Source organism: Macrobrachium rosenbergii, chromosome 9 (assembly GCF_040412425.1).
Source record: "Macrobrachium rosenbergii isolate ZJJX-2024 chromosome 9, ASM4041242v1, whole genome shotgun sequence".
In the NCBI taxonomy this organism is placed as follows: Eukaryota; Metazoa; Arthropoda; class Malacostraca; order Decapoda; family Palaemonidae; genus Macrobrachium; species Macrobrachium rosenbergii.
The window spans coordinates 28620305-28646389 of NC_089749.1; the positions used below are offsets into that span (position 1 = coordinate 28620305).

Consider the following 26085-nt stretch of genomic DNA (forward strand, 5'->3'; position numbering starts at 1 on the left):
AGGGTGTTTTTTAATCACCATGGCTCCCAACGTGAGCATGCTGTGTCCGATGGAAGTGCCACTAAGAAGAGGAAGACGATATCAATGGAGATGAAATATGACATGTTAAGCGTTCTGAAAAAGGTGATTTTTTTTTCTCCTCTCTAGGCCAAGGCTTAACTTTCTAGGCCAAGGCTTACCTGTAAGTTAATTGAATCTGGTATTAAAAAGTTGTAGAACTGCCATGCAGACCATAGTAAAGGATTAGGCAAATGAAATTTCACATTTTTATTAGAGTTATTACATAATAGGGTAAAATATCTGGCTGTGACGCAGTCTAGGGTGCTGTAAGGAGGATTGCGGCACCCATAGACTTTGAATTTTGGTTATCGTCAAGCTTCCATGAACGGAACCCCCGCTGATAACCGGGGCCTGCCTGTATAGTATACTTGTGAACATTATGAATAATGCACTGTAGAATGCATAAAACATACAGGTTCATCTAATACAGTTTGTACTTGTGACTCTTGAAAGCTTTAGGTGTAGGATATGCTACCATTGCTATAGGTGTAGGATATGCTAACATTGCAAATAAAACAATTTCTCTTTGCCAGTGGATCTTTTATGTTTGCTGCAGAACCATGTTAAATTGAGTTAGGAACTAAGATTATGAAAAATAAATCTTCTCCAAACATTTTTCATTTTGATGGACTGAAGTGTTAAAGAAGCCCCTCCAAGCTGTTATAAAAATTCTCTTGTACAACAGATGACTTTTAAATTTTAACTCCCCAAATTAGATGCCGCAGATGTTGAAATGTGTTGTATCCATACTTATGTAGGCCTTTAAGAAAGTGGAGGGCCCAGTAAAGCAACCAAAGCTGGAACTTCTATGAACAGATTAAATGTAACTAGTCCAATTATTGAATATTTGAAGTCTGTCAAACCCCTCATTTTTAGTACTGTAAATGGCAGACAATGAAATACTGAAATAAATTTATCAAACCTGGCATGGGCTTTTGGCTTTTAGTGCCAGTAAAAGTTTGCATTAGTTTTATCTCTAAATTTGACTTTTTTTTTTTTTTTTTTTTTTTTTTTTTTTTTTTTTTTTTTTACCAAAAATTACTTAAATTTTGAGTAGCCCATGTGACTCAGCCCTTTATGCTAAGAATGCGGTCAACACTTGACAGTTAAGCACATTAAACAAGTATTAGGTGAATGTCCAAAACTTGGCCACAGCAAATGCCAGTTTTTGGAAACAGGTCAGTGTAAGATCATTTTTGATGTAACTAATTGCTTAATTGGTAGGAATTGCAACCAGTTAGACAAAATTTTAGTTTTTTTATTAAAAACAAACCCTTTAGCCACACGTAAAAGTAAAAAAAATGTTATGACTGTTGTCTGATTAAACTGCATAATAACAATACTAGATAAATGATTAGAAAAAAGTGCCTAAGACTAAAGTCCCATAGACAAAAGGTTAGAGTGATCTTTATGAAGAGAGGTGTAGGAGTGTCTGATAGGCAACATGGACAGTAAAATTTGGAGCCATGGTGGTAGTTGTAGTACTAGTATGGATTATTTTATAATTTTTATATTACATATGTGGAATGTAATCCTGAACTATTAGTCTTTTATACCATAAAGTGTTCAGTACTTTACCTTTTATGGAAGTTGTGGGTTTTGATGTTAATGGTTGGTTTGCAAGAATGTTTTACTTCAGTGATCATCAAAAGAGATATCCCACTGGGGGGGTAATATAGTCAGTGCACCTCATGCTGTGCACTGTAGGCATTACTCAAGGTTATGTGCAGCATCCCTTCTGCCCCTAGCTGCAACTCCTGTAATTTCTTTTACTGTACCTCCATTCACATTTCATCGTAATTTCCACCCTCTCCTAACAGTTGTTGACTAGTGCAACTGTGAAGTTTTCCTCCTGTTTTACTTTGTTTCACTTTTAGGGCTGAATGACCTCATAGGTCCTGGGGCTTGTCCTTTGACCTAAATTTTATATATCATTCCATTGAAAGTTAGCTTATGATTGCAGATTTTAGACAAATATCTGGGTAATCATGAAAATTGTTGTTTGTAGAGGATGGACTACAGGGTGGTCTGTGGCAACCTAAAAATAAGTAACGTCCCTATAAATATTTTATCCATTGCATATTGGAAACTAATCCTTGCAAAAAACTAATGTATAAAACATCTTACTGCAGTTTGTTATTTACAGGGGTATGCCATGGTGATGATGTCCATTATCTTTTTGATAGTCATTTCGGTTTATCACCTTCAGAATATGAAGATGACCAAAGTCTGGGATCACTGATGGTGAAAATGTGGACAAACTTTGCAACACATCAGTAAGTATAGCCCTTTTAATGTACCTCCAGCCATTTATAAATGACAAAATCACTTAGAATACATTACTTTACTTCAACCCTGTTAATCACAAGCTGCTCCATTTCTGGATAGCAAATTCCAGTCACACTAATCTGTTGAATCTAAAAAAGAACATCCATACTGTGCTTGCCATATTTTCACTGATGCCCAATGCAGTATGTTATGTATTGGTTTTGGATGAGGTATGTTGGACATGAGGAAAAACAATTCTATTTCTAAATATTATTAGTACTTTTTATATCTAGGTTTTATGAAATAAGACCAAGGAAACTACCATTGGAAGGAACAAGTTCTCTCAACTCCGGGTGTCAGTTTCATGGTGCCAATATAAATGTTGATGAGATCTTTAAAGCATTCTTGAGGTGGTGACCTCTTGTCTGCATGTTAAACAATACTACTATTGTGCTCTGTCTTAGAGACTTGTTATTTTGGGAACTTACTTGGCCTAGGCAGTCTGGTGTTTGATGTAGCCTTTTCTGTCAAGGTATTTAAAAGATGTTGACATTGTATCAAGCTAAATTCTCCTACCAGATCAGTGCCCTGAGATTTCATGTACATGCATGCTTTAATGAAAAAGGTCCTTATTACAGTGGAGTCTACAGTTTGAATCCTCAAGAGGAAGGGCCTTTCTTGACCATGAGCACTTCAAGAGGGTCTGTGCTGTGTGGAAAGGAGTTATTTTCATATATGTAACTTACCAAGTAATTACATAGCTATAGTTTCTAACTCGCATGGCAGCTTTTATTTAAAAAATCGCAGTAGTGCTTCAGTTGTTTAGGTTAGGTGACAGGCCCCACCCACCACCAGGATTACTGGAAACAACTTAGCAGATAGCCTTATGTTTCTGCAGGCTCTCGAGTAACATTGGGGGCTTGCTGCAGCTTTTGTTTACTGATTTTTGGTTGTATGGCTGGATTTCAGTAAAGTATTATTGCTTTTCTGGGCTTGACCTGTGTCACCCGGTGAAATATCCATTCAGCACATACTTCTAGGTATAAGTATTGCTAAAAATACCAGAGAAAAAGCTAAACACAATGCCAGGGTTACGACCCCCAGTTCGAGCGCTATTTAATGGTGTCGGTATACACAAAGGGTGAGTGTTGCCACTGCCACAGGCCTCTGCCCTATAGAGATCTCCAATCTCAAAACCCCGAAAAGTGAGGAGCCGTCACATAGTTCACCTCCTTCTCCCAGCCAGCCAACACCTCAGCCGCCATCTTGTAAACATCCCAAGTTAGCACCCCCAAGCTTGGTATGCCACTCAGGGGAAGGAAGAACAGGATGGGTCCTGACACAGGTCTTCCCCAAAAATAGATTTTTCCTTTGTCAAAATCCCTTTTCTGGGCTCTGACCTGTGTCACCCGGTGAAATATCCATTCAGCACATATTTCTAGGTATAAGTATTGCTAAAAATACCAGAGAAAAGCTAAACACAATGCCAGGGTTACGACCCCCAGTTCGAGCACCATTTAATGGTGTCGGTATACACAAAGGGTGAGTGTTGCCACTGCCACAGGCCTCTGCCCTATAGAGATCTCCAATCTCAAAACCCCGAAAAGTGAGGAGCCGTCACATAGTTCACCTTCTCCCAGCCAGCCAACACCTCAGCCGCCATCTTGTAAACATCCCAAGTTAGCACCCCCCCAAGCTTGGTATGCCACTCAGGGGGGGAAGGAAGAACAGGGATGGGTCACTGACACAGGTCTTCCCAAAATAGATTTTTCCTTTGTCAAAATCCCTTTTCTGGGCTCGACCTGTGTCACCCGGTGAAATATCCATTCAGCACATATTTCTAGGTATAAGTATTGCTAAAAATACCAGAGAAAAAGCTAAACACAATGCCAGGGTTACGACCCCCAGTTCGAGCGCCATTTAATGGTGTCGGTATAGACAAAGGGTGAGTGTTGCCACTGCCACAGGCCTCTGCCCTATAGAGATCTCCAATCTCAAAACCCGAAAAGTGAGGAGCACATAGTTCACCTTCTTCTCCCAGCCAGCCATCTTGTAAACATCCCAAGTTAGCACCCCCAAGCTTGGTATGCCACTCAGGGGGGAAGGAAGAACAGGGATGGGTCACTGGTGACACAGGTCTTCCCAAAAATAGATTTTCCTTTGTCAAAATCCCTTTTCTGGGCTCGACCTGTGTCACCCGGTGAAATATCCATTCAGCACATATTTCTAGGTATAAGTATTGCTAAAATACCAGAGAAAAAGCTAAACACAATGCCAGGGTTACGACCCCAGTTCGAGCGCCATTTAATGGTGTCGGTTAGACAAAGGGTGAGTGTTGCCACTGCCACAGGCCTCTGCCCTATAGAGATCTCCAATCTCAAAACCCCGAAAAGTGAGGAGTCGTCACATAGTTCACCTTCTTCTCCCAGCCAGCCAACACCTCGGCCGCCATCTTGTAAACATCCCAAGTTAGCACTTCTTGGTATGCCACTCAGGGGAAGGAAGAACAGGGATGGGTCACCAGTGACACAGGTCTTCCCCCAAAAATAGATTTTTCCTTTGTCAAAATCCCTTTTCTGGGCTCGACCTGTGTCACCCGGTGAAATATCCATTCAGCACATATTTCTAGGTATAAGTATTGCTAAAAATACCAGAGAAAAAGCTAAACACAATGCCAGGGTTACGACCCCCAGTTCGAGCGCCATTTAATGGTGTCGGTATAGACAAAGGGTGAGTGTTGCCACTGCCACAGGCCTCTGCCCTATAGAGATCTCCAATCTCAAAACCCCGAAAAGTGAGGAGTCGTCACATAGTTCACCTTCTTCTCCCAGCCAGCCAACACCTCGGCCGCCATCAAGTTAGCACCCCCAAGCTTGGTATGCCACTCAGGGGAAGGAAGAACAGGGATGGGTCTGCAGGTGACACAGGTCTTCCCCAAAATAGATTTTTTCCTTTGTCAAAATCCCTTTTCTGGGCTGACCTGTGTCACCCGGTGAAATTCCATTCAGCACATATTTCTAGGTATAAGTATTGCTAAAAATACCAGAGAAAAAGCTAAACACAATGCCAGGGTTTAGCGCCATTTAATGGTGTCGGTATAGACAAAGGGTGAGTGTTGCCACTGCCACAGGCCTCTGCCCTATAGAGATCTCCAATCTCAAAACCCCGAAAAGTGAGGAGTCATAGTTCACCTTCTTCTCCCAGCCAGCCAACACCTGGCCGCCATCTTGTAAACATCCATCTATGTCAGGGGAAGGAAGAACAGGAACACAGGTCTTCCCCAAAAATAGATTTTTCCTTTGTCAAAATCCTTTTCTGGGCTCGACCTGTGTCACCCGGTGAAAATCCATTCAGCACATATTTCTAGGTATAAGTATTGCTAAAAATACCAGAGAAAAAGCTAAACACAATGCCAGGTTACGACCCCCTTCGAGCGCCATTTAATGGTGTCGGTATAGACAAAGGGTGAGTGTTGCCACTGCCACAGGCCTCTGCCCTATAGAGATCTCCAATCTCAAAACCCCGAAAAGTGAGGAGTCGTCACAAGTTCACCTTCTTCTCCCAGCCAGCCAACACCTCGGCCGCCATCTTGTAAACATCCCAAGTTCTTGGTATGCCACTCAGGGGAAGGAAGAACAGGATGGGTCACTGGTGACACAGGTCTTCCCCAAAAATAGATTTTTCCTTTGTCAAAATCCCTTTTCTGGGCTCGATGTTGTGAAATATCCATTCAGCACATATTTCTAGGTATAAGTATTGCTAAAAATACCAGAGAAAAAGCTAAACACAATGCCAGGGTTTTTTCGAGCGCCATTTAATGGTGTCGGTATAGACAAAGGGTGAGTGTTTGCCACAGGCCTCTGCCCTATAGAGATCTCCAATCTCAAACCCCGAAAAGTGAGGAGTCGTCACATAGTTCACCTTCTTCTCCCAGCCAGCCAACACCTCGGCCGCCATCTTGTAAACATCCCAAGTTAGCACCCCCCCAAGCTTGGTATGCCACTCAGGGGGGGAAGGAAGAACAGGGATGGGTCACCGGGTGACACAGGTCTTCCCCCAAAAATAGATTTTTCCTTTGTCAAAATCCCTTTTCTGGGCTCGACCTGTGTCACCCGGTGAAATATCCATTCAGCACATATTTCTAGGTATAAGTATTGCTAAAAATACCAGAGAAAAAGCTAAACACAATGCCAGGGTTACGACCTCCAGTTCGAGCGCCATTTAATGGTGTCGGTATACACAAAGGGTGAGTGTTGCCACTGCCACAGGCCTCTGCCCTATAGAGATCTCCAATCTCAAAACCCCGAAAAGTGAGGAGCCGTCACATACCTCACCACCTTCTCCCAGCCAGTCAACACCTCAGCCGCCATCTTGTAAACATTCCAACTTAGCACGCTTTCAAACATCACCGTGTTTTTTCTTGGTGCTGTTTTTTCGTGAATTTCGATCTTGCATCATGTCATCCCTTCCAGAATTTGCATCACCTTTTGGTTTTTTCTTACAGAGGCATCTTATTTGACCTTTAATTTATTGTTTATCAGGTAAATAACACAACGCCGCCGATCGCGGTGGCATCCGCCTCGGCCATGCTGGACCCTCAGTCTTCGCATGGTTTTAGCAGAAAGTCACTGCTAGTTTTTTCTATATAATTATATATTTATACTCCTTTCATTTGGAGTTTTATTATATGAATCACGTTTTCGCTGGTAGGGGGTTAGGAACCCGTATCATGATTGATCTAGGCTAGAGACGGAGGTTTTTCCCCCTCCCTCCTTTCTGATCATAAATTCTCTTTTTCCCTGGTCCCCTTCCTCTGCCAGCGAGCAGGTACATCCTCCATGATGGTACTGTTATGCTCATGACCTTTTCTGATGTGTACAGTGATGGATGACATGTAAATCTGTGGATTAATTTTAATTGTGATTCAGTGTCAGGGTCGGCCATATTGGTATCCCCGCTTCCCATATACCGTGGGTTGTCTGGCCTTCTCTACAGCTGAGTCTTTTACGTATTCATAAATATATTCTGTGCATATATATGTTTTTATATTTTACACATCATCTGGTTAACTTGTTATTTTAGTACTTGAAGTCAGATAGTTTTATTCGTTTAGGTATTTTCTAGCCTAGCCTACTCGACCGTTCCGTAATCGGTTTCGGAGAGTTAGGCTAGACAGGATAGGCTCTTTTCACGATGCTCATGCTTCCTAGCTCTCCTGACCAGGTCGTTTTGAGGCTTTGGAGGGAGATGTTGGGTTGTTGAGGGAGTTCCTTGTTCACTCTTGGCCCACCTGACCATGCTGTCACGTTTTCGGAAGGTGAGGTTAGGCTAGTGAGGCCTGCCCCCCCCCCCTTTTTAGCCCACCTGGCCAGGCTGCGAGGTTTTTGGAAGGTGAGGTTAGATTAGCGAAGGGTTCCCTCAATTCATAGCCTCCCACCTGACCAGACTTTCAGTGTTGGAGGGTGTGGCCAGACATTGCGTGGTTCCCCCCCTCCTGTTGCACCTATTCTGGCCATCCTGTCCAAGTCAAAGTTTTGGTTTTGGAAGTTGGTCTGGGATCTAAGGTTGCACAGATCTTTTCGTGTATGTAGCCTAGTCCTTCCTTACCTATCAATTAGCATTTGGAGTGTGACCTAGACATCTCCCTACACGAGGGACGCCGATCACTTATGATCGGCACCCCATGGGGAGTTTCCGTCGGCTTCCAGAGGGTGTTACCCACCCTTCTGGCCACCGCTTATCGGTTTCCGCCACTCTGCTATCTTTTCCCATTGTCGGCAGGTGTTTCGTTTGTTCGCTTCCCTCAGTGTTAGCTGGAGCATCGAACACAGTCCCAGGGATGCTATCTTGACTTTCGCTATGTTCATTCTCCGCCGGGTTAGTCAGATCTCTCGTTGTTATAGTACACGTTACCACTCCGGTGGGTATGGTTTTCGGTTGGTCGGCGTTTTCCACTACCTGGTTCCTGCCCCACGCGTTGAGAGTCGAGCCAGATGCAAAGACTCCTCTCCGCCTCTTCCGCCGCTACCATAGGTGTGAGATAACGAGATTTCCGTGGCAATCAGGGCGGAGTATCATAACACCAGCGTATCTTATAAGTACTCTTGTTTACTTAATTAGTTGACCATTCCGTAGCATAACTTATTTCTATGTCCGCTACCAGATTCTTTCCGGTGGTGTTTAATTATATGAATGCTTGTTCCTAGGTTAAGGTATCCTGTTACCGCCGGACCTACTCCGGCGGCCCTTAACTTTGTTACTCATGTATCGTATATTATCTTTATGCTGCCAGATTTAATTCCGGCGGGATTTTGCCTGACAGTAAGCATGCTCCATCACCCATTATTAGGTTAAGGTATCCTATTTCCGCCGGACTTACTCCGGCGGGCCTTAACTCGCGATACTCATGTATCATCTTTCTGCTTACAGATGGTACGCTGCCAGGAGTCTGGGTGCACAGCGGTTCTCCAACAACCCTGTGGCCATGAGGTGTGCCGCTCGCATTCCGGCTGCTTGGTTCGCGTTGGGGACCTGGTCGTCTGGCACCCGGATGGCTGTGAGGTCTGTTACGCTCTGTACGAGCGAGTGATGAGTCGGTAAGCTTTAAAGACCGCTAACCTTTAGTCTCCTTTGACTTTAAATGCTTATATTGATATATACGGCGATTGGAGAATATTTCAGTAAATCATTTCTTTTCTTTCAGTCTGACCGTATTACCCGCGACTCTTCGCTGTCGACCCTGAAGATCTGGGTCGGCGGGTTTGGGAGGAACGTTGCGTCGGGGAAGCCTTACGTACTGTCAGAGGAGATTTGTAACCTCCTCTACCCTGGAGCCCGGATCTCAGCTGCAGTGCCGGTGGAAGTAGCCGCCCCCTTAATCGAACGGATCCGGGAGGAGACGCAACCCTCCCAAGAAGACAACCTGTGCAGAGAGGTGGCGGAAGAGGTGGCGGCCATCAATATCCACCTCGAACCTATGAGCGTCGATCCGGACCACCAGGTAGAAGGTAGGATGGTAAGTGAGGCAGGGGGAGAGAGTGTAGCTAGCCCCCTTTTTGGTTCTCCTTCTTCCTCTTCTTCCTCTTTCCAAGGTTTTCCTAAGGCAGCTTTCCTTGAGGACAGGTCGAGGTCTACTGTCCCCAAGGTGAAAACCTTGAAAAAGAAGGACTTACCTAAGTCCTCTAGGCCTCAAAGGTCTAATCCGTCAGCTCCCTCAAGGTCGTCACTGGCTCTTAACCCAGTGGCGTCCACTAGCAAGGCTACTCCCCCGCCCAAGGGGTCGAGATCCAGGTCATCTAAGGCTAGTCCCCCTCAGCCTAACTTTGACCCTGAGGCCTTCGCGGAACTTCTAATGCAGAAGTTGGATAAGAAGGTCGAAGCCAGGATTAATGACCTTTCCTCCCAGCTCATTGAGAGCCTGCAGACCTCTGGTGAGTCGGTGAAATCTTTAGCAGAGAGGATGCAGACCCAGGAAAACTTGCTCTCCAGGTTTATGCGCTCTGGAGTAGCAGCACAAACTTACGCTGTTCTGGATGCCTCCAGTCTGCCCCCCTTTGATAAGGGAAACCTGTGGCGCCTGGCCCTTCACACTCCTCGGCACGAAGACACCCTGACCATCGAGGGCTTGGGAACTCGTCGGTTGGAAGAACTGGAGTTCTTTCCACCCGACCTGGTGCCTCCCTACCCAGGCTACGCCAGGCTTACAGAGGAAGCCTGGATCAGATCAGACAAGGTCCCGAAGGAGACAGTCATCTTCCTTAGGGACCAAGCCCAATCCACCTTGATGCGCGCTCTCACTGAGTGGGAGTGCGAAAACACTAAGCTTACCCCCTTTAAGGGGACATTCACTATGTTCTCGGTAGGTGACTCCATCCCTACCCCCTGCACGACTAAGATAGCAGTGCTGACTAGTCAGGCGGGAATCGAGGGTAAGCCGCTACCTCAACTCCGGGAGACAGATCCCACCTCTCTTGTCTTCCCCGGAGATTCGGAATTTTGGTTGGGAGCTCCGGCCACGTTCACGGTGGGCAAACTCGACCCCGATTGCGCCTCTTCTCTTTTTAGTGAACAGCTTCCCAAGATTCCGGAGGCTCTTTTGAAGGCAGAATTTGAAGCTAGGTGCAGGTTGAGTCGCTCCCTGCATTCCATTACCATTACGGAGGCAACGGTGGTAACCTACGCTGAAGAACCTCTTTTCCAGGTCCTGACCAAATCCCTGTTAGCAGCATTCCAGGCAGACCTGTATGATTTTGTAGTTATAGAGGGATGAATAAATTTGTTTGTATTTAGCATTTCCCAACGTTTTGTGAGAGAGAGAGAGAGAGAGAGAGAGAGAGAGAGAGAGAGAGAGAGAGAGTGTAATTGTCGTTAGTGAGTGCTTTGGTTGTTGGAAGAGGGATGAGGGTCTTTGGTTGAGTTTGTTTACGGTGCTGTCTGTCTGTGCAATGTCGAGGGAGGAGTTTTTTCGGTTTTGAGTGAGTCTTGAGCTGAGTTCTGTGCAAGGCGGACATTGATGGTGGATTATTGTATGTTTCATGAGTCGTGTGTTTTCCGTTGGATGTCATTGTTGTCTGTGCATGTGTCTCTTCCTTTTTGCTCGTTTTTTTTGGGTTGAAAGTCTGTTTTCGGTTTTGTTTGTGTAATTTTGTCTACTGTGTTGGCGACCGTGGACAAGTTCATCCATCTCCCAGCAACCGAGGATCAGTGAGTATTGTATGTGGTTATATGTTCTGTGTATCTGTGTTGTGTATTGTTTTTGTGTTTTTTAAATTCCGCCACATAGTGGCAAGACTAAACTGCCGAAAGCACATCTTTGCGGACGCCACTATTAGACACGAGCCCAATAGACTCATGAAGAGTTCTATCTGGGGCCCTAACATCTTCCCTGAGGATGAGGTCAACAATGTTCTGGCGGAGGCAGCCAGAGCAAATCAGAGCCTTTGCTCTCGCTGGGGTCTCCCCTTCAAAAGGAAGGCCACCGAGTCCGCCGGACCTCAAGCCAGGGATAGGAAAAGATTCAGGAGGTACAGAAAACCTCAAGCCCAAACTATGCTCCAAGCTGTACCGGTCTCTCAGATCGGTCAGCCTTCAACCTCAAAAGCTCAGCCTCAGCAACAGTTTGTTCTGATGCAGCCGGCTCAGCAAACCCTTGCTTCTCCAACCTTCGTGGCGTCCCCAGCTTTCAACGCTTCGTTTGAAAGCCAGGGGGCATTTCGAGGTTTCAACAGAAATGCGAGGGGAAGCAGAGCCAGAGCCTCCTTCAGGGGTAGGTCTGCATCACGTCCTCTCTCACAGGGAAGAGGCCGGGTTAGTAGAGGAAGTAAGCCCTCTCCCGCTCAATGGCTCTCCTCAGGTAGGCGGGAGGTTACATCTCTTCCGGGACCGTTGGACCTTCAGTCCGTGGGCCCACAGCATAGTTTCCAAAGGTCTGGGATGGAGCTGGAGCAGAGGTCCTCCTCCGCCAGTCAGATTCCATCAGTCTCCATCCAAAGCCCTCCTGGACTTTGTAAAAGACCTTCTTCAAAAGAGGGCAATAAAGAAAGTGAGACACCTGAAATTTCAAGGCAGACTGTTCAGTGTTCCGAAGAAAGACTCCAGTCAGCAAAGAGTAATCCTAGACTTGTCTCGTCTCAATTTATACATTCAATGCAACAAGTTTTGCATGCTTACAATCTCGCAGGTGCGGACCCTACTTGCCTTCAGTCCGTGGGCCCACAGCATAGTTTCCAAAGGTCTGGGATGGAGCTGGAGCAGAGGTCCTCCTCCGACAGTCAGATTCCATCAGTCTCCATCCAAAGCCCTCCTGGACTTTGTAAAAGACCTTCTTCAAAAGAGGGTAATAAAGAAAGTGAGACACCTGAAATTTCAAGGCAGACTGTTCAGTGTTCCGAAGAAAGACTCCAGTCAGCAAAGAGTAATCCTAGACTTGTCTCGTCTCAATTTATACATTCAATGCGACAAGTTTTGCATGCTTACAATCTCGCAGGTGCGGACCCTACTTCCCCGTGGGGCCGTCACCACCTCTATAGATCTTTCAGACGCCTATTATCACGTCCCGATTGTGAGAAATTTCTCTCCTTACCTAGGATTCAGACTAGGAAATCAAGCTTACTCGTTCAATCATGCCATTCGGGCTCAACATAGCGCCCAGAATTTTCACCAAACTGGCAGAAACAGTAGTCCAACAACTACGGGCCCAGGGGATCATGTTAGCCGCATACCTGGACGATTGGATAATTTGGGCACCCAACGCCAAGGAATGTCGGAGAGCAACATCCATAGTGATCAGCTTCCTGGAATCCTTAGGTTTTCAAATAAACAGGAAGAAATCCCGCCTAGTTCCGGAGGCTCGATTTCAATGGTTAGGAATCCAATGGGATCTGGACACACACAAATTGTCACTTCTGCCAGCCAAAAGGAGGGAAATAGCCAAAGCTACCAGGCAGTTCCTCAAAAACAAAAGAGCCTCTTGTCGTACCCAGGAAAGAGTCCTAGGTTCTCTTCAGTTCGCGTCGGTAACAGATTTGCTGCTGAAAGCCAAACTGAAAAGATATAAACAGGGTATGGCGGAGACGAGCCAACAGCAGATACAGAGACAAGGTGTCCCTAATTCCGCTGGTGTTGAGGAAGAGGCTTCGACCGTGGTCAACAGTCAAGAGTTTGTCAAGGTCAGTGCCTCTCCAATTTCCCCCTCCATCATTGGCGATCCACACGGATGCTTCCCTGAGCGGGTGGGGAGGATATTCCCAACACAAGAAAGTTCAAGGAACGTGGTCCACTATGTTCCGCCAGTTCCATATCAACATTCTGGAAGCAATGGCAGTATTTCTAACTCTGAAGAAACTGCGTCCAACCAGACAAATTCATATCAGACTGGTACTGGACAGTGCAGTAGTTGTGCATTGCATAAACAGAGGGGGCTCCAAGTTGAGCCGGATCAATCAAGTAATGATAGCAATTTTTTCCCTAGCAAGGAAACACCGTTGGCATCTGTCAGCTACCCATCTGGCAGGTGTCCGGAATGTCATTGCAGATTCACTGTCCAGGACAACTCCGCTGGAGTCGGAATGGTCACTGGACAAAGCATCTTTCGAATGGATTTGTCGTCAGGTTCCAGGTCTCCAGGTGGACCTGTTTGCCACAGAGAGCAACCACAAACTTCCATGTTACGTTGCTCCCAATCTAGACCCTCTAGCTCACTCCACAGATGCGATGTCAATAGACTGGAACAGGTGGCAAAGGATCTATCTGTTTCCACCAATAAACCTATTGATGAAAGTTTTACACAAGCTCAGATCATTCAAAGGTCAAGTAGCACTGGTGGCACCCAACTGGCCGAAGAGCAATCGGTTTCCTCTTCTTCTAGAGTTGAAACTCCAGTGCATACAAATCCCCAGGCCAAAGTTGATGCAAATAGTACAAACTCGGACTGTGTCAGCTTCCTCAAGAATTCTGAATGCCCTAGCTTTATGGACTTAATGAAATTTGCAGCTCAGAAAGATGCTAACATTGATCCTATTAACACACTGTTCATAGAATCAGACAAAAGGGAATCTACCCTCAGACAATATGACTCAGCAGTTAAAAAGTTAGCATTATTCCTGAGAGAATCTTAAGCTCAAGAAATGACCACGAACCTTGCTCTCGTTCTTCAGGTCATTATTTGAGAAAGGACTGGCCTCTAGTACTATTACTACAGCAAAATTGGCTTTAAGATAAATATTTTTACATGGCTTCAATATTAACCTTACACTCATATTTTTCGTCAATTCCTAAAGCATGCGCTCGTCTTAGACCAGCAACCCATCCCCACACGGTTTCCTGGTTCTTAAATGATGTACTTAAATTAGCATCGGACACTGATAATGAACGGTGTTCATATTCGAGTCTGTTAAGGAAAACGTTATTCTTAATTAGCCTAGCCTCAGGTGCCAGAATTTCTGAACTGTCTGCTCTCTCTAGAGAACCGAACCATGTTGATTTCCTCCCATCAGGAGAAGTTCTGTTATCTCCGGATCTCGAGTTTTTAGCTAAGAATGAAGATCCACAAAATAGATGGTCCCCTTGGAAGGTTATCCCCCTTCCACAGGACCTGTCCTTATCATATGTCCAGTTACCACTTTAAAGGCTTATTTAAATAGAACTTCTAATATAATGTCTGGCCCTCTTTTTGTTAGGGAAAATGGAGGAACCATTTCTTTAAAGGCCATCAGGCAACAAATACTATATTTTATAAAGCAAGCAAACCCGGATTCAGTACCTAAGGTACATGATATCCGAGCAGTGGCCACCTCCACTAATTATTTTCATAATATGAATTTTGGTGACCTTAAAAAATATACGGGTTGGAAATTACCAACAGTGTTCAAACGCCACTACCTTAAATCTCTAGAGGCTCTAAAATTTTCCACAGTGGCTGCAGGAAGTATTGTTCCTTCTGCCTTAGAATAGCTTATGTAACCTTAGTTTATCCTGTCCTTTATTCCTCTCTCGCCTGCCTGCCTCATTTACTCACCATGCCGTCTATCTTTAGGCCAGGCCTGCTTCACAGCCTGACTCCTGACCGTTTTGCATATTGTTATTGTTTCCCTTTTGTTAGCCTTAAGTGTCTTGGTGTTACTAAATTTTGTCTGTGTGCCCTATATTGTTAATCATGTTTTATTATTACTACTTTGAGTTATTAAAACAGTAATTTTCTTATAGTTTTATTTAACTCCATTAAAGTATTTCTTAGAGGGCTCCACCAAGCTTTTGTATGACTGTTTCTCTGTTATGATTTCACCGGGTGACACAGGTCGAGCCCAGAAAATGGATTTTGACAAAGGAAAAATCTATTTTTGGGGGAAGGCCTGTGTCACCCGGTGACCCATCCCTGTTCTTCCTTCCCCCCCTGAGTGGCATACCAAGCTTGGGGGGGTGCTAACTTGGGATGTTTACAAGATGGCGGCTGAGGTGTTGGCTGGCTGGGAGAAGGTGAACTATGTGACGGCTCCTCACTTTTCGGGGTTTTGAGATTGAGATCTCTATAGGGCAGAGGCCGGTGGCAGTGGCAACACTCACCCTTTGTGTATACCGACACCATTAAATGGTGCTCGAACTGGGGGTCGTAACCCTGGCATTGTGTTTAGCTTTTTCTCTGGTATTTTTAGCAATACTTATACCTAGAAATATGTGCTGAATGGATATTTCACCGGGTGACACAGGTCTTCCCCCAGAAATAGATTTTTCCTTTGTCAAAATCCCTTATTTGAGTAGCCTTGAAGCTTTAATAGCATTCAGGATCATTTTTTCTAGTTCTTTGGTTATGTCTAACTCAAGTTCACCCGATGCCATGGCCAGTGTAGACTCTAGGTTTGACAAGAAAACCTAATTAATACAATAGCAGTTAGGTGCGTCACTGAAGGCATTTATGGAAAAACGTATTCAGATGGTGCCAATTCGCGCAAAGTGACAAGTGATAGTGTTGTGCAAGTGGAGGAGGTGGCTACTCGTGCTGCTGGTTCGTAGATGAAGGTCCCTGTCCCGCTCCCTGAATCTAGGAGAAGACATACCGGATGTCCAAGGGAGGCCGGTGGGGTTTGCCCATGGGTAGTTGCCCCCTCAGTTGAACCTGTTGCATGCACCCAGGTTTCGACAGACAGCCACTGGAAAGGCGTCATATTGGATGTGCACTGGTTATCTTCTAGTATGGCACCACTTCCCGAGTGTTTGGCGCCAGCTTTAGAGCGTCCAGCAGCAGAGGCGCAGCAAATGTTTTCTTTAGAGGCCAAGGAAGAGACATGCAGATGACGGTTGCTGTTCTCCGCTTCTTGTCTAGGGTTTAAAAGGCTAGCTACATCCCACATCCTTCCTGCAGTTTTGCTGTGAATCCCTCTGTCTCTTCCTTAGTCCGACATCCTGGAACAGTGAATACTTTCTCTTCTGAGTGCCCATTTGTTGAGCAACCTTATTTGGCCCCCAAGCATCAAATAAACCCTCTCAGACAAGCACTCTTGAGCGGCGCCAATTCCTGAACACCTGGCGCCAGCTCCCAAGTGCCTGGCACCGGTCCCGAATGCCTGGTGCCTGTTCCCAAGTGCTTGGCACTTATCTACAGTATCTAGTACTTGGCTCCCGCCGCTGAGCACCAAGCGCCCACTCACGGACATTTTTTTCTGCATCTTCATGAACACCCGGTGCCATCTTCAAAGTATCTGGCGCCAGTTCCTGTTCACCTGGCGCCAATTCCTGAATGCGCGACGCCAGATCTCGAGCACTCTGCACTATCTCTTTAGTACTTGGCTCCCACCTTACTAAGAACGCACTGTCATTCTGTCTTGAGTGCCAGTTCCTGATTGAGCTCCCGGCTCCAGTTTCCAAGTGTCTGGGACCAACTCTTCAGTATCCGACTTCCACCTCCGAGCACCAAGCACTCACTCACTGGTGTTTTTTATACTCATCACTCTGTTTTAGGAGCAAGGCAACCTTTGCCTATAGTTCTATAGTTGACTCCCATTAAGCAACAGTTAGTGTCTCAGAGTCCTGTCCTGTGCGGACAAAGACAGTTGAGATCTGAAATTATGTTATGTTGAAGAAAGCTCCCTCCTCGGGCACTTTCTCCGTCTTCCAATAACTCGCTCAGTGAAATGGAAGTTCAGCTTTCTGGTAAAAGGGAGCAAGGCAAAGTGTCTTTTGGCTTTCCTCCCTCTGACTTCACCGATGTTCTGCATTCTCGTCAACCAAGATAACGTTTGCTTTGATGGAACTAGGCCTTGTCGAAGATCTTTTCAAGATTTTTTGAAGTTCTAGCTTTCTTGACTGGTCAGCAGGAGCACTGGCCAAGAAGATAAAGGACTTCCAGGATTTATCAGGAGACATCACCTTGGTTTGTCTCAGAGTCCTGTCCCATGCAGACAACGACATTTGAGATGGCTTTTAGAGCTTTATACTCACTTTGCTTCTTTCTTTTGAAGTCTTAAGAAGAGAGAGCTCTGGTGCTCCTTTACTATTAAGGAGGTCAAACAGTCGCAGAAATCAGCTGTTAGTTTTGCCTGTGGACCAACATCACCTCTTCCCTCAGAACACAGTTAAGTGAATTGCATCTGATCTGCTGGAGAATTTGACACAAGTCTGGTTTTTGACAAGGCCACTGTTATGTCTGTGCCAGGCTTTTGTGGGTTTTACAGACTTTTTCAAGCTTATTCTAAGCTTGCCAGATATTCACTCTCACCTGTTAGTCCCACAGTTTCCGCAAGGCATCGAGCCCACATACAGTTCCGCACGTCTTTGGTCTGTATGAGGTGTCAGTTCGTGCGAGGCGTTATCAAGTCCGCACGGATGTCTGAGAAGCCGTATGGTTGTCTGCGAGTCTGCATGGCCCGCAGTTCCCTATTTCTCTTCATATAGATGATGAAGTTCAAGATAGAGATGAACCAGACAGTCCTGTCATCCATTCACCAGGGTGATTGGACAATAACCTTCGACATGCAGGACACATACTTCCATGTCCCCGTCCATCCAGATTCCAGGAAGTGTATCAGGTCCGTCTTCCGGAACAGGGTCTTCCAGTTTCGGGCTCTGTGCTTCAGCCTCTCTCAGCACTTCAGGTGTTCCCTCGAGTCCTCGCTCCTCTTGCAATTGGCTTCATTTTCTCAGCATAGTTATCAGTCCTTTCCTAGACGACTGGCTTCTTCTATCCCCTCTAAGGAGAAGTGCACAGAGGACTTAGAGAAGACACTTCTCCTCTTGCTAGAACTGGGTATCCTCAATCTGCAGAAGTCCCAGCTGACCTCAACTCAAGAGATCCTCTATTTGGGGATGATTCTCAACTCTGACTTTTCAGACTTTTCTGTCCCCTCAGAGAGTGCCTCCTGCCTTCAGACAATTCACAGTTTTCTCACCCTCTCATCTTGCTTGGCCCATCATTGGATGAGCTTTTTGGGGTACTCTGGCTTCCATCCAAACGTTTGTCAAGCAGGGCAGATCCCGTATGAGAGCTCTTCAATTCTACCTCAAAGCCAGTGGGGACAGGAAAACACAGACAACTTCGTATTTTCCATCACCCCAGAAATCAAGTCGGACTTGCAATGGTGGTTGTCCGAAGGCAAACTTTCAGAAGGAAAGACCCTTCTGCCTTTGAGCCCTGACCTGGACTCTTAACAGACGACTCGGATCTAGGTTGGGGAGCCCTGCTGGGAAACCTGGAAGTTTCCAGGATGTGGTCCCTGGACCAAAGAGCCTTCACATGAATGTCAGGGAGTTGAAGGTAATCCTTTTGGGTCTTCAGTTCTTCATGGCCAGGATCTTCAGTAAACAATGGTACAGTAGTCCATGTAGACATTACCATGGCATTGACGTACATTCGAAAGCAAGATGGCACTCATTCTGTCTCCCTCTGCCAGGTGGCAGAGGATCTTCTTCTATGGGCAGTTCAGAATCGAGTGACAATGGTCACTTGATTTATTCTAGGAAAATTAAACATTTTTGCAGGAACTGAAGCGTTGGAAGCAGGTCCTTCCCACCAAATGGACCTTGGATCCTCTGGTTTACCTCAGTCTTTGGAAGTTATGGAGCAGACCAACATTGGACCTGTTCACCACCTCGAGGAACCATCACCTCTCTTCTGTTCTCCAGCCCAGGTCCCTCTGGCATGGGCGACAGACACCATTCTTCAGAACTGGTCCAACCTGGATCTTGTTGCCTTTACTCCCTTCAACATGGTCAGGGAAGTTCTGAATTAATTCCAGGCACACCACAACATTACTATAACCCTCATAGCCCCATTCTGGCCCCTGATAGGGTGGTTCCGGAACCTTCAGTTGTTGGTGGACTTACCAAGGCTCCTTCCCCAAAAATCATGTCTACTCAGACAGCCCACTTCAAGAGATACCACCAAGGATTGTCCACTCTTACCCTGACAGGTTTCAGACTGTCCAGAAACTTGTCAGGGCAAAAGGATTTTCAAGAGCAGCTGCGGAGGCTATTGCAAGATGCAGACGTCAATCATCTTGCCGCATCTACCAGGCCAAGTGGGTAGTCTTCCGTAAATGGTGCAGTAGACATATCTTCTCTTCTGAGACATCTCTGATTCAAATTGCAGATTTCTCATTTATCTGAGGACCTCTAGGGGTCTTTCGTCCTCTACCATTAAGGGATATTGAGTCATGCTTAGCTCTGTTTTTAAGCATAGGGGTCTGGATCTGCCTTCAATCCTGATCTTAATGACTTCATCAAGTCTTTCAACTCATCCAAGCAGAAAAGATCGACTCAGTCTCTGGGAACCTAGATGTAGTATTGAAGTGGCTAACAGGCATCTCACTTGAACCCCTTTGTTCCACTTCTTTAAGGGGCCCCACTCTGAAGACACTCTTCTTTGTCTCATTGACCACTGCCAAATGCATCAGTGAGCCTCAGGCAATCGATAAGAGGGTAGGATTCTCCCAAGGAGATGCAATTTGCTCCTTTACCCTCAGTTTTCCTAGCCAAGAATGAGGACCCATGCAAGCCCTGGCCCCGTTCCTTCATCATTAAGAGTTTAATGGAAATCCTTGGCCCAGAAGAAGAAAGGGTTCTTTGCCCCATTAGAGCCTTGAGATATTATCTGAGCAGGACTGAGAAGATCAGAGGGTCATCCAGCAACCTGAGGTGTTCTGTTAAGAACCCTTCACACCCTCTTAATAAAAATGCACTGTCATTCTTTCTGAGGGACCTGATTTCCTAGGTAAATTCTCAGACACAGGAGGACCTTTTTTCTTTCCCTGCTTTCAAAGTAAAAGCTCATGATGTCCAAGCAGTCACTACCTCGTTAACTTTCAGGCACAATATGTCCCTCGCTTCATTCTGCAGTCAACCTACTGGAAGTGCAATTGATCTTCATGTATCACTGTTTAAAAGAAGTTGAAACAGTGTTTGAGAACTGCAGTACCTTGGGACCATTATCAGGGACTGGCATGGTATTGGGGGATGAAGCATAGGAAGCTCTATTCTTCTCGTATATCTTCGCCTTGAAGTAAGGCGTCGAGCCTTGGGGAGCCTGGGGGTACAGTGTACCTGGAGTACCCTCCAGTCTGAGTGGATGGGTTGTGGTCTTGTCTTGGTGTAGGTGACAGTGTTGTCTGGTTATTTATATTGGTATTGCACCCAGGGCAAGGGCACTTACATATACTTTGCTAGCCATTGGTCCTATCCTTCACTGCTAAGCTCCCACTTAAGTAGAGGCACCCAATGGCTTTGCTGCCATGCCACTACAGGATAAGATGAGCACCAACCATAGGCAGTATTCACCTGCAGTAGCTCTCTTACCACATAAGGAAATGACAAGCATTGTTTCAATGCCAGCAATTTTTCTATTTTAAAGTCATTACCATACCTTGATGTTTTGAAGTAGAATATGTCCATGTATCCCACCCTTCCTTCAATGTGGGTTTCAGCTATGTAATTACTTGGTAAGTTACTTATTTGAAAATATTTTCATAATAAAATTAAGTTTCATTTATACTTACCAAGTAATTATAGAATCAGAGCCTGCCCTCCTCCTCTCGGATGGACATAATTAGTTATAAATGATTTGTGTAACCAGACCTCTGAATAAGGGCACAAACACAATGAGGCTATCTGCTAAGTTGTTTCCAGTATTCCCGGTGGCAGGCGGGGCCTGTCACCTACACTAAAATATCAAAGTGCTACCACGATTTTATAAACAAAAGCTGCCACGCGAGTTAGAAACTATAGCTTTGTAATTACTTGGTAAGTATATATGAAACTTAATTTTATTATGAAAATATTTTTCTTGAGTACCAGATCCCAGGTTTATTTCTAAGACAGGTTCTTCTTGCCAGGTGCAAGCTCTGGCTTGTTAAATCACTACTCAAGTTAATTTTGGTCAAGGCAATTGTCTATTTAGCAGTACTGTCAGTTTCTTATTGCCAGCTTTTCAAGAATGTATAATCTGATAAGATGTACAGTAAGATTGTCCTTTGAAAACAGTAATAACATCCTTCATGAATATATCTACTTATCCATGTGGCACTGAGAAGGTTGCTGTGAACTAAGCTTTTGTTAAAGCATTGGAGATTAACTTTTATGTGAAATTTGTTGGGTTTCAAGTGCAACTGTGTGTGCTGTAAAGTATTGTCTGTTCTTGTCTCTGAACTGTGCAAAGTATTTGAAGATTTTCTTTTGTTCCTCTTTCAGGTATGGAGCTTTTAATACCAGACACTATTGTCTTGACACCTTTCTTCAGCATTTAGAAATTTTCATTTATTTTCTTTTCAACATTTATAAGATCCATCATTATCTTAACCCTCTAATGCCGAGCCTCTATTTATTTACAAGTGTCTGTCGTATGCCGGTGGCGTTTGGGAGTTAGCGCCAAAGCGGAAAAAAAGTTTTTCAAAAAATCGCAGCATGCTTAGTTTTTAAGATTGAGTTCATTTTTGGCTCCTTTTTTTGTCATTGCCTGAAGTTTAGTATGCAACCATCAGAAATGAAAAAAATATCATTATCATATATAAATATTGAAATATATGACAGCACGAGAAAAAAATTTCATATAATTGTATACAAATCGCGCTGTGAGCAAAATGGTTAAAGCTAAAGAGTTATTTTTTTTCTTTGTATTGTACACTAAATTGCAATGATTTTGGTATATAACAAATTGTAAAACAATCGAAGCAACACAGAGAAAATATCACAAAATGATGCATGAATTCGTAACGCGTGGACATAAAAAAAAAAAATTCACCATAAATCGAAATATTGTGCTAGAGACTTCCCGTTTGTTGCAAAATGAAGATAATTGATTGAATATTACTAGAATGTAAGAGTTTTAGCTTACAATTGCAGTTTTTGACCATTTCAGTCGAGTTAAAGTTGACAAAGTAGAATTTTTTCTATTTATCGTGATTTATATAAAAATATTTCAAAACTGATAAAAGCTACAACCATGAGTTATTTATTGATGTATTCTACATGAAATTGCGCACATTTCCATATATAAAACTTTATGCAACGACTAAAATAAAACGGTGCAAACATTACGACAGTGACGAAAGAATTTGAGATGTTAGGCCGAGTTACCACGCAGACGTAAGGAAAAGGTTTTTTTCAAAAATTTACCATAAATTGAAATATTGTGCCAGAGACTTTGTTTGTTGCAGAATGAAGGTACATGATTGAATATTACTAGAATGTAAGAGTTTTAGCTTACAATTGCGTTTTTCGACCATTTCGGTCGAGTTAAAGTTGACCGAAGGTTGAAATTTTTTGTAGTTGACGTACGGTACGTCCACTCGGTACCCAACAGACAATTTTAGTCGACGTACGATACGTCCAGTCAGCGTTTAAGGGTTAATCTACCTTCTAATGCGTCTTCATCCAATTTCACAGTTGCTTATCCCAAGAAGACTTGTAGTTTGGCTTTGAGCTTTATAGGTTAATAGTTCTGTGTCTTGGAGTGTTGGGGATTCTACAGTTTCTGAATTTATATTTGAAGTGTAACTTCCAGGCTCCTATCCTCTTAAAAAAGAATGAATCTACAGAAGTCTCCTTTACAGTAACTGGTTGGATTGTGTTGTCTCTCACCTGGTATCCCCAAGAAGCTGCATGGCTGATGGGTCTGCTGTCTTAAGGATGTATTGGATGTTTTTGTCAGCTTTTGGTTTTCAAATACCTATCAAAGGAAGCCAACCTGTATAATGTGTAAGAAATACATTTGTCACCTCCCCATTATTATTATTATTATTATTATTATAATTTGGCAGCGGACCCTCTTTTAAACAGGTTCTATTGAATATTATTGCTGCTTCAGCTGCATTTATTTTGTAGAAGACTTTTTCTATTTTCCTTATTGCGGACTTCTCTTCAGTGGAGGTGCGTGCTAACAGCTCGCCTATATTTGTCATTTCATGGGGGAAAAGTCAAAATCTGGATTCTGGTTCTTTATATATTCTATACAGTTGGTTCTATACAATTGTTGCCGCGACGTGTTTCGACAGACTCTTCTGTCATTCTCCAGCGGGAGCTAGTAGAGGACTGGCAGATTGCATAGGTCCTTCTGAATTTATACACGGGCTTCAGCGGGGGGGTTCATGGATGGCGAATTCTGATTGGTTGCAGTCAGCAAACTTCAAGCCAAATTTTCTGCGGCGAAGCTCGATCCTGACAGATCTTCGCAACCTGGGAATGTCATTCATTCCAGCGTTCCCATTGGCCTGCCGTTGCGTGATGTCATGCCGGCTGACATCATCGGTAGTTTGGCTGCTATTGGGCTGCGGATGAATGATGTCATTATCTATTCTTTCTGTCGTAGTCGGGGATTGTCTCGAAGGCGCCTCGCTCATCAGGGCATCTCCATTCTCAGGGTTGTCGTTTTCAGGTATTCGTTGGATTTGGCGGGTGTTCTGCATTATTCTTCTTAAATTCGTAGGTAGGAGCGATGCCTCCTGCGTTTTATTCATTGTTGGTTTTGTCTCGGCAAAACCAACAATGAATACGATGCAGGAGGCATCGCTCCTACCTACGAATTTAAGAAGAATAATGCAGAACACCCACCAAATCCAACGAATACCTGAAAACGACAACCCTGAGAATGGAGATGCCCCTGATGAGCGAGGCGCCCTTCAAGACAATCCCCCGACTACAACAGAAAGAATAGATTATGACATCATTCATCCGCAGCCCAATAGCAGCCAAACTACCGATGATGTCAGCCGGCATGACATCACGCAACGGCAGGCCAATGGGAACGCTGGAATGAATGACATTCCCAGGTTGCGAAGATCTGTCAGGATCGAGCCACGCAGAAATTTGGCTTGAAGTTCGCTGACTGCAACCAATCAGAATTCGCCATCCATGACCCCCGCTGAAGCCCGTGTATAAATTCAGAAGGACCTATGCAATCTGCCAGTCCTCTACTAGCTCCCCGCTGGAGAATGACAGAAGAGTCTGTCGAAACGTGTCGCGCAACAATTGTATAGAACCAACTGTATAGAATATATAAAGAACCAGAATCCAGATTTTGACTTTTCCCCATGAAATGACAAATATAGGCGAGCTGTTAGCACGCACCTCCACTGAAGAGAAGTCCGCAATAAGGAAAATAGAAAAAGTCTTCTACAAAATAAATGCAGCTGAAGCAGCAATAATATTCAATAGAACCTATTATTATTATTATTATTATTATTATTATTATTATTATTATTATTATTATTATTATTATTATTATTTATTTATTTATTTATTATTTATTTATTATTTATTATTATGATGATTATTATGATGATGATGATGATGATGATTTATTATTATTAATTATTATTAATATTATTTATTATTATTTATTATTATTTATTATTATTATTTATTATTTATTATTTATTTATTATTATTTATTATTTTTTATTTATTATTTATTATTTATTATTATTTATTTATTATTTATTATTTATTATTATTTATTATTTATTATTTATTATTATTATTTATTATTATTATTATTCTTTATTATTATTATTATTATTCTACATCTTGAGAGGGGGGAGAGGTTTGCTCTCCAGATTTTGCTGATAAATTGTAAGTCTTTATAGAGGTGGAGATACAGCAAACAGTTTACCTTGAATTGCTTATTTACATGTAACTACTACTGGTAAAGGGAAATACAGAAAGAAGAGATCCCACTTATTAAAAAAAGATTAATAAATTAACAAATAAATAAAACGAGGATAGTATTACGGTAGTACAGTGCATTGTACCTTTGCTTGAACTTCTGAGTTCCAATTGCACGACATCCTCTGGGATGCTGCTCCACACAGTCCAACTGTGTGAGGGATAAAGAACCTCTGGTACTGAGAAGTTTGACAGTGAGGCACAGTTACTACAGATTGGTGCTGCTGTTCAGCAAATCTGGTTGCTCTTGGCAGATAAAAGGGGTGAGGGGTCAATTGTGAATGTGAAATACAACTTATGAAAAAGTGACAAACAAGAGACTTTCCTCCTATGGTCCAAGTCATAACTACTACTATTAGGAAACAAACCTACCACCACCAACCACTCTAATCTTAGAGCTAAATCTGTGGTAGAAACAGACATCCACACCAGAGAACAGTATTCTAGTAAAGGTTGCATTGATTTTATCACTGTTATGAATATATGATGCCTTATGAACAATACCTAACCTTTGTGGGACATAATATGAGTGATGCAATACTTTGTGTTATTCAGGGTAAGGAAACTGTGAATAAGAAAGACAAGTTTATCAAATTACTAGCTGACCAGCCTTGCACTGCCTGGGAAAACTCTGAATGACAACCAGTAAATTCTCTCTCTCTCTCTCTCTCTCTCTCTCTCTCTCTCTCTCTCTCTCTCTCTCTCTCTCTCTCTCTCTCTCTCTCTCTCTCTCTCTCTCTCTCTTCCCCTCCTGTTATAGTTGCTTCAATTACATTGCCCAGCATTTTTGACATTTTATATTTCATCCCTTTGCACCCCTCATTCCTATTGGGGCTGAACTTGGGCTTAAAGGGCATCAGGAGTGTCACTGTTCGTCTCAGAGACCTCAAAAACTATGGATTAGACACTAAATATCTGTCATTTTCGGTTATTTTTACACGTCGCCCCCTTCCCAAATATCTGTCATTTTTGGTTATTTTTACACGTCGCCCCCTTCCCTCTCCTCCTCACCCCCTTTATCCTAGCGGGGCTGAACTTGGACTTATGGGCAGCGGGAGTGTCGCTATTCATCTCAGCGACCTCAAAAACTATGGATTAGACGCTAATATCTGTCAT

At 43.8% G+C, this 26085-nt stretch overlaps 1 protein-coding gene across 3 annotated transcripts in view; it reads left to right on the forward strand.

Annotated features, from left to right (window-relative positions):
* Positions 1-26085, forward strand: part of LOC136841655 (juvenile hormone esterase-like) — a 302032-nt gene that overhangs the window by 214590 nt on the left and 61357 nt on the right. For all 3 annotated transcript variants that reach the window (XM_067108801.1, XM_067108803.1, XM_067108802.1), the window contains one exon: positions 2207-2336. In XM_067108801.1, the coding sequence (XP_066964902.1) occupies positions 2207-2336 (130 nt within the window). The remainder of the gene's footprint in view (positions 1-2206; positions 2337-26085) is intronic.